The 16,427-nt window shown below is 54.5% G+C and overlaps 1 protein-coding gene across 1 annotated transcript in view; it reads right to left on the bottom strand.

The window, feature by feature from the left end:
* OSBP2 (oxysterol binding protein 2) overlaps window positions 1-16,427 on the bottom strand; it is a 178,418-nt gene that overhangs the window by 11,291 nt on the left and 150,700 nt on the right. The window contains exons 4-12 of the mRNA XM_047762157.1: window positions 10,561-10,753; window positions 9,925-10,042; window positions 7,270-7,318; window positions 6,877-7,023; window positions 5,791-6,036; window positions 3,510-3,630; window positions 3,152-3,255; window positions 2,983-3,078; window positions 2,710-2,894 (exon numbers count right to left, since the gene is read on the bottom strand). Coding sequence (XP_047618113.1) covers window positions 2,710-2,894; window positions 2,983-3,078; window positions 3,152-3,255; window positions 3,510-3,630; window positions 5,791-6,036; window positions 6,877-7,023; window positions 7,270-7,318; window positions 9,925-10,042; window positions 10,561-10,753 — 1,259 coding nt within the window. The remainder of the gene's footprint in view (window positions 1-2,709; window positions 2,895-2,982; window positions 3,079-3,151; window positions 3,256-3,509; window positions 3,631-5,790; window positions 6,037-6,876; window positions 7,024-7,269; window positions 7,319-9,924; window positions 10,043-10,560; window positions 10,754-16,427) is intronic.

The following is a 16,427-nucleotide window of genomic DNA, read 5'->3' as shown; positions in this document are numbered from 1 at the left end:
TAACTGCTAGGCCACCAGGGAACTCCTTGGACCCTATTTTTACTGTATTAATTTACTGTTTTTACTTTTCCTTCTTTTTCTTTTTACTATTTTCTTACTAATTAAAAAATCTTCTATCTCTACATTCATATCTCTTGCTTTCTCTGTTTTCTCAAACCCCATCACGTTAACATTATCTACACTTTTATTTTTATTTTATTTTATTTTATTTTTTTGTCTTTTTGCTTTTTTCTAGGGCCACTTCCTGCGGCATATGGAGGTTCCCAGGCTAGGGGTCTAATCAGAGCTGCAGCTTGCGGCCTGCACCAGAGCCACAGCAACGCAGGATCCGAGCCTCGTCTGCGACCTGCACCACAGCTCACAGCAATGCCAGATCCTCAACCCACTGAGCAAGGCCAGGAATCAAACCTGCAACCTCATGGTTCCTAGTTGGATTCGTTAACGATGGGAACTCCTTTTTTTTTTTTTTTTTAACACTTTTAATTCTGGACTATTGTGGGAATAGTTTCTGTTTTTTTTTGGTCTTAGTACTTGTTTAAAACACACACACAGCCTTTCATTTCATGTATCTACTCAAGCATATTCTGGATTTGGTTTCTCCCCTAAAGTGCTGTGTCCAATACCGTTTTCATTGTGGGCTTTTTTGTGACGAACCTTCTGAGGCTGTTCCCCTGAGAACATTTCTTTTTATCACAGCCTCATATTTGAATGATAGCTTGGCTGGACAGAACATTTCACCTTCTAGTTTCATTTTCTTCATTACTTTGAAACTGTTACTCCATTGCTGACTGTTAAAAAATCTGATGTTGGAGTTCCTGTTGTTTACGAATCTGACTAGCAACCATGAGGACGCAGGTTTGATCCCTGTCGTCGCTCAGTGGGTTAAGGATTCGGCATTGCCGTGAGCTGTGGTGTAGGTCACAGATATGGCTCAGATCCCACGATGCTGGGGCTGTGGTGTAGGCCAGCACCTGTAGCTCTGATTCAACCCCTAGCCTGAGAACCTCCATATGTAGCAGGTGCGGCCCTAAAAAGCAACACAGCAACAACAACAAAATCTGATGTTTCTCTACTGAAATCTCTTCTTATTTGGAAGCTATTAGACTTTTCCCCTCAGTACCCGTAATTTTTCACTATGGTGTGGTCCAGGCAGAAGTTTTTCTTTATTTCTCGTCTCTGGAACCTCTAATAGGCCCTTTTATCGCAAGATCTTTCATCTCTTTATTTTTATTCCAGGAAATTTATTTCCATCATTTCTTCAGCTATTTCTCTCTTTTCCATTTTTATTTCTTTCCTTTCCTTCTGGGATTCCAATTAAACATATTAATGTAGTGGTGATTCTAGGAATTACTGTATGCATACTTTATATAGTCAAAAGCTAGTGTGCATCCTGACCCTCTTCTTGGGCAGCACAAGGGCCTCCAAATAAAGTTTCCTTCCACAGATCTAGTTATCCCTTTTCTGATTCACATGATTGTGCAATTGTACTTAATGTTTAGATTTTTTAGATTTAAAACCCCACAGGACATTATTCTTCTTATTTATTCACTGTTCACGTGGTTTTTGTTCACTTCACACATATTGGTTCTTCCATCTGGGAGCTTATATCCTTTAGTGCAGGTCTGCTGGTGGCAAAAGGAGTTTTTATTGGTTTGATAATGTCTATTTCAGCTTTCTTCTGTAAAAATGTTCTTGCTGGGTGTATCATCAATTCTAGGCTGGCAGTGAGTCTTTTCACACATAGAAGATTTCATTTGACTGTCTTTGGACTCCCATTATTGCTGATGAGGAGACAGCTGTCAGTCTGCTGTTCCTCAGAAAGTAATGTCTTTTTATTGTTGTTTTTGTTTTTGTTTTTGTTTTTTAGGCCATATCCACGGCATGTGGAAGTTCCTGGGCCAGGGATTGAACCTGTGCCACAGCAGTGACCTGAACCCCTGCAGTGACAATGCTGGATTAACCTGCTGCACCACAAGGGAACTCCAATTAACATCCTTTTAAAATCTGGCCGCTTAGCATTTTCTCTGATTTAGTTTCAGCAGTTTCACTATGTAGATTTAGGTGTGGAAAATTCTCTGCTGTTTTTTCCTCAGATACGGGTTCTTTCTTCTGGACTCTGACTGGAAGCCTGCTGACCCCGCTCTCAGATTCAACATACACTGTGCACCCTAACTGCACCCACGCAGGCTCCAGGGACTCGCTAGGGTCACCATGAGGCTGGCTTCTCACTTCAGCTTCTTGTCTTTTTCAGCTCTTGTCTCTATCTGAAGATTACTTCCTCTGACCTGTATTCAGGCAATGGCTTCTGTCTATTAAACTTTCCCATGGGATTCTCAATCTTAGTTACTTTATTTTTCCTTTGTAGAATTTGTTTCATTCTCTTTGGAATTGGCTTTGCCACTTTTTATAGTTTCCTGCAATTGCTTTCACATTTGCTTTTCACTCTTTGGACTATGGGGACTTGTCCTATCAGCCTGTTTAAGGTCTCTGCCTAGGACTTGCTACCCCTGATTATGTCACCTTTGTTTACAGTTGGGTGTCTGGCTCCTGCGCTGGGATGTCAGCTACATGACACCTGGACTGAACCCTCCCATGCCTGCTGTTTGATTCCTGGCTCACTGCGTGGGGAGCCTGCCTGTCTACTGCCCACTCCCCTCCTTGTCTCCCTCCCTGATTCCTGCCTGCTCTCTGCCCTGCAGCCCCACTCACGGCAACGGGTACTTCTTCCACAGCAGCTTGGCTGGTAGCGTCTGGTATACTGTCTTCTGCTTCCCGTCTGAGCTGGGGCTACTGGGGCTGCTTTGCACGATCTTGGCGCACTCCATCTGTTCATCCCACGAGCCTGACAGCACATAGTGGGCTTTGCCCTGGCTGTCACTCACCACACCTGTCACCTGTGGACATTGGCAGAGCCAGTGGAGGCACATGCCCTACTCTGGGTTCCCCAACTCCCCAGAGGCTCTGAGAGGTAGCCTTGCTTACCTTCCGGGCCATCTCTTTGGAAAAGTAGCTGTAGGGCAAAAACTTCAGCTGGCACCGGTCCTTGGTCCTGTGGTTCACAATCTCAATGTCCCCTGTCTGGTGAGGGATGGGAGTGGTCAGTGGCTGATCCTCAGGTCACAAGGCCCCTCCCCGGGGGGCGCTCCCTGACCTGGTCGATCCAGAGCTTGCCCACGATGATGTTATGCACAGTTGAGGTGCTTTTCCTCCACACGTAGTGATTTCCACTGGCCTGGAATTCTAAGTGGATGGCACCTGGAGGCCAGATAAAAAAGGTCAGAGGTCAGGGCATGCCATGCTGGGTCCCAGCCAGCCTGCCCCACCTGCCCACAGTCCCAGGGTCCTGAGAACCAGAAACAGTATTTGTGCAGACTGGGGACAGGGCACAGGCCAGGGGGCATCCAGGAGGCCTTCAGGGGGACTATCTTTGTCCCTGGAGGCCCCAGGTTGGCTCATGGGTTGGCAGAACCCTCCCACACGTCCAAAGCCATCTTTCTGCCCTGGCTCACCTAGCGGCATGATGGAGAGGTATTTCCCCCGGAACTTGCTGGAGATGGTGATCTCCTGCCAGAGGCTCCAGCCATGCTTGGAGAACACATAGTGCGCAGCCGATGGCGGGTGGTGGCTCACCTGAGGCCAGACCCACAGGACATGAGCGTCTTCTAGACTCGGCCAAGGCCTGCCCCCAACCCCACCCCAAGCCTAATATGAATAGCTCTGTGGTCCTGGGAGCCACAGACACACGTCAGGCACCCACCCCTTACCACCTGCCCTGGAAAGGACAGCACTCCAGCGGGAAAGCAAGGGTGTGGCTATGGGAGGGCATTAGGCTTTACCAGGGGCTTCATGCCCACTTTCTAGTTAACCTGCCCACCGCCTGCAGAAGTTTCATCTGTGCTGGGTTACACTGAGGCGGCCCAGAACCAGGAAGCCATTTCAACCAAGGGGCAGAGTTGGGCTCTGCCTCCCACCAGCCTGGCTGCAGCGCCAGTGTCCAGGCCAGTGTCCTGCTCTGCCTGCCCAGCACCTCTGCCCCATTCTCTCCAGCACTGGACACCCTGACTATAGCTTCACTGGCCAGGAAAGCACCATCAACTTCCCCTTGTCTGTTCCTCCTCAATCCTGTGGCTCCTTTGGTCTCAGGGTTAAGGGGCAGCCTCTCCCAGCCTCCCGTCTCACAACCCTGCCAATAACTGCAGCTGTGGGCTCCAGCCTCACTGCACACCTCCACTTGAACAGCTCCCCAGACTACACAGAGCTCCTGACACTCCCCGTCAGCGATACTACTCACCCCTCTCCCCCCCCACACACCCGGGGCCAACTCAGGGACGTGACCCCAGCAACCTGGCCCTGGTGCTCTGTGCCATCCCTTCCTTCTCAGGCAGGTGATGTAGCCAGTCCAGCTGTTCACACCACATGCTCTAGAGTCACCCCAGCCCCTCTTTCTCACGTTCCTTATCTAATCCTTAGCAAACCCTGGCTGTACTTTCTTCAAAACAGCATCCAGAATCATCCAGAATCTGCCCCTTCCTCAGTCCTGCCTCCAGGCCTCAGTGGATGGTGCAAAAGCCTCTCCATCCTCCCTGTTCCACCCTTACACCCCATGCTGCACTCTCCCCAAAGCATCCATGGAGGGGCTCCCCATAAAATTGTCCCCTCTGCCCTGCTGTGACACCTCCCCCTCAGAGAAAAGCCACAGGCCTCCTGCTGCCCGCCTCCTCTTCTCTGACCTTGTCTTCTTTCTCCCTTGCTCTGTGTCAGCCTAACTGCTCTGGACCACCCCTTTCTGAAAGAACCAGAGCCATCCACATACACAGTACCTGTTCCCCACCCTCTGCCTGGTGAGAATAGGTACCCAGCTGGTTGTACCCTCAACACCTGAGCAGTCCTTGGCACATCACAGATACTTGATCAGCTCTGTTCAATGAAGAAATGCGCTCACTCAGTAGTTCAGGCCAGGAACTCTGGGGTCATTCCTGCTGCCTTCCCCAGCCTCCCTCCCCACATCTAAAGCATCAACAAATCCCTACCTTCTACATGTGTCTGAGCCTGACCTCCTACTGCCTCTGGTCCCACCTCCTACAGTTCCCCACAACAGGCAGAGCATGCCTTTGAAACAAGCCACCAGATTGCAAGCTGTCTGCTTTCTGAGCTCAACCCTCGGGCCCAGAGCAGCACCCAATAAACAGGAGGCACTCATTGGCATCCCGACCCAGAATCTATCCTGGACACCTTCGTGCAATGCCTCCTAGGTCCTCCCAGCAGCCAGTGAAGCACCAACAAAATCACCCTTCAGACAAGGATGCCAGGGGCTTGGGCTGAGATGCCATTGCTGAGGCTCCCAGCCTGGGGGCCCAGTTTTGGCTCCGCCCTGTGGGGAGAACACATGTCTCTGCCAGGAAGGCCTGGAGAAGGGATGGAGAGGATGGAGGCCAGCTGAGCCCTGGCCTAGGGCAGGACCTGGGGCTCCTCACATGCCTGGCCTCCATCGTCACTGACAGTGGCCCCATGGGGCACTCAACTCTCTGATGGTGCCCTACAGGCACCCCCTCCCCACTTCCTGGCCAAGGGGAGTCTTCCTCTGCCCCATGCCATGAAACTGACCTCACCCAGCTGCCCTCCTACATGGCCCTCACTGTCCCCAGGAGGCCTACTCCATGGCATACTCCTGACCTGCCCCTGCTGCAAGAGGCCCAGCTGGACCTTGTCTTGATGGCCCCTTGGGCCAGAGGTCCTGTCTCATTTCTCTGGCTCTGACCCCCAGGCCTGGCAGGAGTGTGCAGGCCTTACCTGCTCGCAGAGGGAGCGCAGGCCCATGTCATCCAGACGGTCCAGCTCGAAGGTCTCGCCCAGCATGGGGTTGAAGGGCTTGGCGATGCGGTGCACGGTGGTGGAGTAGGAGGACACGGAGAAGGCCGCCACCAGGCACATCTGCTCCACGGAGTTGGTGCAGTGCACTGCCTTGTCCAGCAGGTGGTGGTACTCCAGGTCCTCCGTCAGCCGCTGGAGCATGGACAGGGGCTCGTTAAAGTTGACCTGTGGGCAGGTGGGTGGGTCAGGTCAGGGGTCTCACAGGCCATCCTTCACTCCCAGCACATACCTGGGCTCCATTGGCACGGCAGCCTTGGGCGGCCTTGCTTTTATCAGACAGGGACTTCGCTGCTCAGACCACCTTCACCTAAAACCGTAGCCCCATTTGCTTGCCTGCCTCCCGGCTCCTCCTGCTGTTCCCTCTACATTTTCTGCCTGTTTTCAACTCTCATCACTTTCTAACCTGCTGCATCTTCCAGATTTCTATTACTGTTGGGCTCCCCTCCTAGGATGTAAATGCCACAAAGGTCAGGGTCTCTGGCTTAAGTGATGAATCAGGGATCAGGGAGTGAGTGAAGGAACGAATGAGTGAGTGAATGGGTGAAGTGTGCTTCCTCATGTTCTGAGCTCTTATGCAAGTTTCTTGGATCACACAGCGAAACCAGGTCTGGTCTGGAGCCCCCCACTACTCCCCTCCATGGAGATGCCACTCTGGTCCAGCAGCATGAGAACGCCAGCCCTGTCAAGCTGGGTGGTGACCTTGCTGGGGTGGGCACTGGGGCAGCACCAGGCACAGAGGAGGGCCCACCTGGTCCCACCCAGCTCCACCCATCCCGACCCTGCTACGTCCCACCCACCAGGGCAGGAGGTGCTCCGTGGGTCCCCAGGTCTGGTCAGCACAGAGCCCCTCTGGCGGCTCCTCTCTGAGTCTGTGACCTCTGCTCTGGGGGGATTTCCACCCTGAGAAAGTGACACCCAGGACTGCCTGTACTTCCCACGGACCATAACTTCCCATCCATGCACAGGAAAACAGCCCTCTGGGGCCGCCCTGCCCCAGCGCCCTACCGGCATGGGGATCTTGGAGAGCTCCCTGCCAATGCAGTTCTTCATGATGCTCCAGAGGTTAAGGCTGTAGTTGGGCTTGTCCGGGATGCGGACACGCCTCTTGACTTTGGGGGGGCCCTTGGGCACAAGTGAGGCGCCATCTAGCACCTGCCAGAGAAGCAGAGTGTGCCCATCAGCAGAGGACAGAACGCCTCCTTGGCCCCCGAGGCCGCACCCTCATTTCTGATCCAGCACGGTCTGAGGACAAGACCTGCACCCACACATTGCTGGCGGGAGGGGCAGGCTCTGTCTGAGCTCAGATAAAGGTACCCAGGGTGCAGGACCCACCCTGGGGGGCCTGAGCTCCAAGTGCTGACCTCCCTCCTAATCCCCCTGGGGGTCCCCCTGACTCACATTGTCTGAGGTCCATTCCACGGAGCCTGTAGTCCCACTCTCAGCTTTTCTGTGGGAAACACAAAAGGGAAGGCAAGTTATTTACAAGTCGTGGCTCCTGGGGACCTGGCCACCTTCTATCCAGCCCCCTCCTTGAGGTCCAAGGGGCAGACTTCGTCTCCAATGGGGACATCTCCAGCTTGGGACTCAGGTGGGGCTGAGGGACCTGGGGCACTGATTTGGAGGGGCTCCCACCCACTTGTGCCCCGTGGCAGCAGCCGCCCAGCAAAGTCCTCTTCAGGGTCCCTGCACACGACCCCCTTCTGAGGACTGGTTGACCTCTGGGAGAGCCCATGGAGCCCCATGGGTCCCCTCTGTCACAGATAGACCCCACTGTGTCCTCACTGTGCTGGCCTGATTCCCACATTGGACTGGGGTTCACGAAAGGAAGGAAGTGGGCTGGATGCATCTCTATGCCCTGGAGGACTTGTGGTGAGATGGTGACCAGAGCAGCAGGGAGCACTATGGCTGAGGGAGCCCCCGGGGGGGGGGGGTGACTGGACCAGCCGGGTCAGGGGCAGGCACCTGGCAGCCCGGCCTCTGATAGAAAGAACCCACCTGACTCTCTGGGGAGGAGAGGGCAAAGGCACTGCAGGCCAGGGAACACCCTGGCAGAGGACCTGCCCACTATCCCAGTGTAGCTGCAGCATGAGGAGGGGGGCTGTGCCAGGAACCAGGGAGCTGAAGAGTGTTGAGCATGGGGTAACCTGTTTGCTGGTCAGGTGGGAGCAGAGGGGCCTGGGCTGTTGCCAGGGCATGGAAGGCAGCCAGGGTTGGGCACAAGGAGGCAAAGCCTAGGTCCTAGGGGCTCTCGGGGTATGGAGGAGTTGGGCAAGGAGCCAGGAGGAGCCTGAGCAGGACCTGCCTGGCCTCAGAGGCCAAAGGGTGGCACTACCAGGCAATAAAATTGAATGTTCAGAATGGCCAAGCTGTGCTAATCTGAGAGCAATATAAGCAGTTCAAAAATATTACTGGGAAATGCAGTGTTCATAGCAGCACTATTCACAATAACCAAGACGTGGAAGCAACCTAAATGTCCATCAACAGATGAATGAATAAAGATTCAATATATATATGATGGACTACTACTCTGCCATAAAAAGAATAAAATAATGAAAATAATACTATTGGCAGCAACATGGATGCAACTGGAGATTACCATAATAAGTGAAGTAGGTCAGAGAAAGACAAATATGCTATCACTTATATGTGGAATCTAAAATATGACACAAATGAACCTATTTGCAAAACAGCCTCATAAACATAGAAAACAAACTTTGGTTACAGAGGGGAAGGCAGGAGGGAGAAAGTAGGAGTTTGAGATTAGCAGATACAAACTACTATATAAAAAAATAATAACAAGCACAGGGAACTATATTCAATATCCTATCATAAAACATAATGGAAAAGAATATGAAAAAGAATATATATATGTATAACTCACTTTGCTATATACCTAAAACTAAACATGACATTTTAAGTCAACTATACTTCAACTTGAAAAATAATGGGAAATGGAAAAGGATTCTGAGTGGGAAACACTCTGCTAAGAGGATGTAAAACTCACTGAGGGGCAAAAGGAATCCAAATCAGCCCTTTCCTGGGATGAAACCAGGAAAACACACTGGTCCATGGAGGCAAAAAAGGAGCGGCCACAGGTTTTCACTGGCCTCCTCCCTGCCGGGCTGGGCTTCAGGGGTCAGGGAAGGAAGACAGGGTGGGGTGGGCAGCAATGGAACAGAGTTGGAGAGCAAGGCCACTGGGAAGCGTGTGGTTCCTGAGGGCGAGCACCAGAGCACATGGCTCTGTCACATCTCGTGGTGAGAGTGGTGGTGGTGGGCAGCCTGGGCTGCATCAGTTCTGTCACTGTCCCCAGGACTCAGGCAGCTCCTTCCCAGGCGTGGCAGGGAGCCTGACACCTGTGGGGCATGGGGTACTTCTGTGTCCCCCAATGCTGCCATACCTGCCAGCCCTTCTAGTGTTGGGACCTAAAGCAATCTGACGAGAATAAATAGTCCTGGTGAGTAGAGAAACAATAGTTCTATTAAATTTATGCTCAAGCCCCAAGTGCTTCCCTCTGACCGCAGCCCTGCCACCCACTGTCTCGCTCTCTTCCCTCCACATGTGTCCTGCCAGCTCAGTCACCTACAGGCACCTCCTAAGGGTCGCAGGGCATGTGGCAACGTGGCTTTTGGTGCTAGTAACTGCCTTGGTTATGATAATGTATATTTGGAAGGATCCTGAAAGAGCAAGCATTTATGAAAAAATGAAACAAAGGCTTGGAAATAGAAAACGGAAGGGGCTTTCTGTGTCTCTGTTCGCTCTGGAAGGCTGACACGGGGGCAGAGTGGGGACCCTGTGTGGTTCTGGGGCAGGAACTGGATGCAACCAGGATCTTGTGCTCCAGCTCCACTTAAAATGAAATCCTGATATAAACTCTATGTGGACATTTTTGAATTAAGAGAGAACAGAACCAGTCTAAGCAAAAATACCATCTGGAACAAGACTTAAGAAAAAAAATCCTAAGTGCAAAGAAGAACAGATGGAGCAGAACAGGGGGGCAAGGCTGGCCCAGGAGTGGTTCCTTCCAGGCAGTGGCCTGGCCTGCGAGCCCACCTGTCCTCCTTGGCCTCGGTGATCACGGTGATGTAGGACGTGGAGTCTTCCATGGCGTCGAAGTACTCGGTGTCTTCATCTTCCTCACTGTCCTCACCTTTGGTGGTTAAGAGGCTTCCTAGAGACACATGGAGCTGCTGCCTCAGTTTGCAACTTCAAAAATCACAGCTGCCCATGGGGGTTGAGCACCCCTGGCTCCTCTTCCCCTCCCCACACCAGTCACCTAGCTGTGGTGCCCATGCTCCTTTCCTGGAACATGCTTTCCTCTCACCCTCCTACTCAGAGCCTCCGTCCTTCCAGAAGCTTCCTCTGATCGCTAAACATGCTAGTCAGTCTCTCTGTGGCCTGGCTTCTCTTTCTGATGGAACCCCTTTCCAGGGTACCCATGACCCCAAGCCTGAGGTTGGGTGTGTGTACCCCCTCTGGGTACACACCCAGAGGGCACGGTTGGGTTCTCTGTGCCCATCATGGGGGTGAAGGGGATACGAGGGCACATGGCCAGCCAGAGTTGACCAGGGCAAGCTGGATGTGGGCGTGAGGGGTATGCGTATGGCAGCTGCCTGAGCTGAGCCAGCTGGCAGAGGGGACTCTGAGGGTGGGGTGCACGGTGCACAGAGGCCATCCCGGCCCACTCACCCTCACTGAAGCTCTTGGTGGGGTTGGAGGCCCGGCCTGGGGCGCTGCGGAAGGCACGCTCGAGGCTGTTGTGCTGCTTGGCCAGCTGCTCAATGGTCTCCTCCAGATGGACGCGCTGCTCCTGCTCATACTGCAGAGCACGCTGCCATTTCCGGCTGTGTGTCTCTGCTAGTGCCAGGAAGTCCCTGCAGGCCTGGGAAGGGGACATGGCCTGTGAGCACAGGGGCAGGGTGTCTCTCCTCCTGCTCCTTTTACCAAGTGACTCACAAACACCTTGGCTGCCCCTTTGGCTTCTGTGGGGTCACGGGGACCCAGATTTCTCAAGCCTGGCATCTGCCCTGGTCAATGCCCCACAGTCAGGATGCCATTCAAGAGCACCAAACCTCGGTGTTGCTGGTCATGTTGCCTCGCTGGCAGCAGCTCAGCTGGGTTGCTGGGTGTTCCTCAGGGCTGGGCCTGTGCTCTCAGCTGCTGCATCCTCGCTTGTGCCAACCTGGGGTTTGTCACGACACCTTGTCCCCACTGAAACCAATGAGCCCCTGGCAGCTCAGCCCAGACCGTGGCTTTGGCACAGAAGGAAGGGAAGCCACCTTCTCTACTGTCGGGTTCAGAGATAAAGGGTCTTGTCTGGCAGAGGAACTGGCACTGGAACGTTCCACCAAGTTACCTCAAAGGCTGTACCACATGAGCTCTGCTCTTTTTTTTTTTTGTTGTTGTTGTTGTTGTTGTTGTTGTTGATATTTCTTGGGCCGCTCCCGTGGCATATGGAGGTTCCCAGGCTAGGGGTTGAATCGGAGCTGTAGCCACCGGCCTACGCCAGAGCCACAGCAACGCGGGATCGGAGCCGCATCTGCAACCTACACCACAGCTCACGGCAACGCCGGATCGTTAACCCACTGAGCAAGGGCAGGGACCGAACCCGCAACCTAATGGTTCCTAGTCAGATTCGTTAACCACTGCGCCACGACGGGAACTCCAACTCTGCTCTTAAGGATCTCCCTTCAAACTCGTGGCCCACTATGACATCCAGATTCTTTTCAGCTTCCTGGGTCTATAAGTGGTCCTAGCACACTCTTATGAAGCAGGGGATAGGTCATTCTGCCCCTGTCATCACAGTGGAGAGGAGGGCTTGGGCCTCAGCTGTCCCTGGATGGCAGCGAGGTCCAAGCTGGGCACCTCTGAACTTGCCCTTTCTGGACCCCTTTAATGGGGTCGGAAAGGACATATCTCCTGACCCAACCTGCATCAGTGGCCTGGGGCTGCTACTCCCCAACGCCCCTTCCCAGCAACTTCTGGGCTCCTCATACATCATACTCGGTCTGACCCTGAGGGTTAGAGACTTTATTCCTGGAGAGAGAGGCACGTGGCCCCTCGTCTGTGACAGGGACCACATAGCACTCCTTGAAGGGCTGTCAGGAACAGCCAGGGAGGAGACAGGAGCTTGGGGTGAAGGAAGTATTGATGGACATAACCCCCATCATAGTCGGTGCCCAGCATGTACCTATCCACCTGCCACTTCCCACTGCTCCTCAGGCCTCTCCCACATCCCCCCAGGGAAAGCACCCACCCACCTCAGTCTGGCCCCCAGCCCTGGCCTCCCCAAGCTCACGTCTGCAAGTTAGTTTCTCCAGTGATTGTGCCTGGTTCTCTTCTGCCCATGGAATCCTCCAGACTCAGCCATTGCTCCAGGGCATTTGCTGGATGAGTGAATGTCTTACTGGGGGGTGGGTGTCCTGGACCCCCTCAGGAGAGCAGAGATGGATGGCTGCCTGCCGGGCCCCACTGGCTCTCCCCCCACAAGGGAGCCAAGCCCTGTGCTGGCCCGACTTGGTGGAAAGGGCCCTGGACTGGGCTCCCGAGGGCTGGCTGCTCAGCTGGCCCTGGGCATGGCGCTCCCCACTTAACAAGCCCTCCCAGGCACTGTCCCTCCATCATCCCATCTTGTCTTACCCCCCAGCACTGGGCAGAGTGGGCAGGGCTCCCCCCAGGCTGCCTTTCTGAAGATGTGGGAAAGGAGGCCCGAGGAAACCAGCAAGTGGGTGGAAAAGGGTGTGTGATCAGGAACTGCAAGGCCCCTCTGAGCCCATGATCCATCTGTGAGCCACATCAGCCATGCCCTGCGGGGTCCCTCCTCAGCTCACCCAGAAAAATCCCCGAGGTGCAGGGAGTGGGATCTTTCCTATTTGACAGATGAGGAAACTGAGGCTCAGCTCCCAGCAGTTCTCCCCACAAGGCTCTGGGGAGGAGGCGTCTTGAAGGGCCTCCTGCCTCCCTGGCAGGTCTGGTCCCTGCCCTGCCACATCTAAGCCTCCATAACCTGCTTCTCCAGAATTGGCAGGGATTTGTGCTGACAGGTGTCCTGGCACAGGCTGGTGGGAGGGAGAGACTTTCATGGGGAAGGAAAGAAATCTCCTTATGCACTTAGCAGGCTCTGGAGGTGACAGAGGCCACATCCAAGGCCTTTGCAGGGCTATTTTGGGTCTATAAGGCCCACATGCTGGTGCGGAGCTGCAGTCACTGACTACCATGTGAGGTGGAGACCCCGGGCAGGTCTTGGGAGACCTTGGGACCTGAAGTCAAGCCTTCACCGCCCTGAGCCCCACAGTGGCCTCTAGCTCTGCCCTGTCCCTGCCCTTTCCTCATTGCCTGACAGCAGACAGGGCAACCGCCACCCCCTTGACTCCTGGCAGCCAGGCCGAGTCTCTGTTGGGTCTGCACCGGCAGGTTAAAAGGCGGTAGCGGTGGGGTGGGAAGGCAGGATTTCCTCTGGGCACCTGAGAAATGGTGCACACCCTTTCAGGAGTCCTATGAGATGAGAGGGCCCTCAGGACCCTCCCCCATCCCATAGGCAGTGAAATGGAGGCCCTAAGGTGGGACAGCAGGAGGCACCAGACCCAGACCCCTGGTCCTCAACCCAGAGCTCCATCCATCCCCAGCTGCTACTCCCAAGTGACCCATGTCCATGCCATCCTTGCTTCCCCCCGCCCCCAACCCTCAGCTTGGCCCCAGTGCCCACTTAGGTTAGTCTGGGCTCCTGCCACCTGTTTCCTGACCAAAGAAGGAGTCATAAGAGCAGGAGCACCAGTTAACTCTGCTGCTGGCCAGGCAGCTCTCGAGGACCACTGAACTGTATGCACAGTGGTGTCCAAAACTCACTCAAGAGGCCTGGCACTGGTGGAGGAAGCACCCTCATCTCCCTGGGTGGGCGCCAGGCACCACTTCAGGGAAGCACCTTGCTTGGTCATCCCATCCCCCCAAATGGAGCCCTGGGGAGGAGGGGCTGCCCGGGAGAGGTAAGCAGAACAGGACCCTAGGTCCACATGAGGCACCGTCCCCTTGCCTTCCTGTCTTAGAGAGAGGGTACAGGGGCTGAGGTTGCATGGAGCTTTGTTACAGGCGAGACACATGACTGGTGCTTCACAATTTTCCGGTTCTTAGGGTCTGTGGGTGCCCCGCATGGGTGCACGTGGCCTGCCCCACCCAATTCTTCACGCTATTGCACAAGGCTTCTCGCCTCTGCCCTCGCCTTCCCTTAGTGCCACCTGCCGCCGTCACTCCCTGCCAACCCTCTACAGCTCCTGCAGTCGTCTCTCTGCCTATTTAACACAGATGGATACTTTGCTGTCATATTATGTGTGGCATTTAAAACAAAGCTTGTAAAAGAACCATAAACAACTGTATAAAATAGTAGCTAAAGGTCATAGTAAATAATTTCCGTAAACTCAGAGGGCACTGCATGGCCCCTGAACTTCCAGACTGCAAAAGCAAAGAGGGACAGATACCCAACAAGGACCTACTATATATATAGCACAGGCAACTATACTCAATATCTTGTGCTAATTGATAAGGGAAAAGAATCTGAAAAAGCATATATATCTACAACTGAATCACTTTGCTGTACACCTGAAATTAATACAACATTGTAAATTAACTATACTTCAATTTAAAAAATTAAACTTAAAAAAAAGCAGAGGGAAAGATGATCTTGGTGCGAAGATGAGTCAGGCTCCCTTCCTCCTACCCTTGACATTTATGAAGCTCTAAACACTAGAGGAATGATCATTTTTTCTTCTAAGAGAAAATGGAGTGTTCGTTATATTTCCTGGGACAGCTGACAGCCTCTCACACACAGACCTTCTCCCAAGTCCTCTCCACGCTCCTCCCCGGGCCCTGCCTCCCCCATGCTCTCCCTCACAGGTGGCCTGGCGTCGTCCTCCTTCTCTGGCTCAACCCCAAACACACCTGCTTACTCTATTGCCCCCCAATCCCTGCCCTCAGACCACACACTGCAGAGGGCAGGGCTGTTGGGGCCACTCTCACGGGCACTGAGGCAGATGTTTTAACAGCGCACCCGAGGAGGGGATGGAGGCACAGGGAAGCCAGGGAACCCACACAAGGCCACACGGCCGTGTGTGCAGGGCCAGGGTCCAAGTCCCTACGGACCCCACCTGCAAGCGTCCCAGGGCAGAGAACCTGTGCCATCATGTTTCATCTTGTCACTCTAGATCCTCATCCCTGTCTGGGTGCCCCTGGATGCGGCAGGGGATCCCGTGGCCTTTCCAGAATGGATCTGGGCTCCTAGAGACACTAACAAGGATGTTGGGGAACAACCCTGTTCAGGCAATGGGACCCGGTCCTGCCTCGGCCCCACCTGCCTCCTAGAACCCGGCCCTGCCGCTGAGGCTGTTGCTCACATACCCAGGCCTGCTGGCTGACAACTCGGGGGCCTGTGGCTTGCTGCCACTGCAGGACAGGCTGATGTGAAGCAGCAGAGGGACAGGAAGTCAAATCCCCAGGACAGCTGGGGCCTCATTCAGGCCACATGTGGCTGGGCTGGGGACATGAAGATCAGACAGTGTCAGCATTGTCTGAAGAGGGGGGCATGGTGGGAGCAGTTGTATCCCAATATCTAGGGGCCCAAATGGCTGGACCAGGGCTTTTTCTGCTGCCAATTGTGGCGGGGGGTCATCTGCAGGAGATGAGCAGCCCTGGTAATCCTGTGTGCTGTGCAGAGCCCACCTGCCCCTCTGCCCCAAGGTGCCTACCTGGTGTCCATCCCCAACTGCGCTGCTTTCCCCTGAGGCTGCCGCCCTTCTCCAGGCCCCACCCTAGACAGTGCCCTGGAATGCTGAGCTGGGCCGTGCACTGCGTGCTCACTAAGCTGGATTAATCCTGGGGCCCAGGGAGGGGTGGATGGCTGGTGGTGGCTCCCAGGGGCCCAGGGAGGGCCTGGATGACCCTGGCCCTGGACATGGTCACATCTCCCCTGAGGCACTGCCACAACCCTCAGCTAATGCTAGCCCTAAACAGGAGCAGAGCCTCGGGTGGCCCCAAACCCCTCACCCACTGCACTGGACCAACATCCAGGCCCCTCATGGTGCTGTCTCACTGCCCACCCTGGGGCAGGCCCATAACCTCCTGGTGTTCTCATGAGGTAAACAGAGGGCTGAACCCCAGGACTCCTGCAGAGTCCCCAATTCTGTGACCCGCTGGGGTGACCCTCCTCTGGTTGGGAACAGGGTTCTGTCTCCCAGCCCCACCCCTTCCTCCCAACCCCAGGGCTGTCAAGAGGGTCCCCAGATGAAGAGGTCCTGGGTCCTGTGGGTGGTGCAGTTTTCTCGGCCACGGGGGGCGGCGGGGAGGCACAGGGATGAGATGCCCAAAGCCGAGTGAGAAGCAGAAAGCCCAAGATGGAAAAGGCGGCCCCCACTCCTGCACTGGACTGCCCATTAGGGACTCTCCCTTCCCAGAAGCTGGGTCTGTGATGGGGCCGCGAGGGCTGCCCACCTGGGGAAGTGTGTTGGGGCCAGGCTGTGTGAGCTCCAAGGGGAGTGGCTGCTGGTCACCCTGCCACGGGTCGCACGGGA

This window comes from Phacochoerus africanus, chromosome 15 (assembly GCF_016906955.1).
Source record: "Phacochoerus africanus isolate WHEZ1 chromosome 15, ROS_Pafr_v1, whole genome shotgun sequence".
Classification (NCBI taxonomy): Eukaryota; Metazoa; Chordata; class Mammalia; order Artiodactyla; family Suidae; genus Phacochoerus; species Phacochoerus africanus.
Note: the sequence above shows the minus strand (reverse complement) of the source record. Positions and strands in the feature narration are given on the sequence as shown.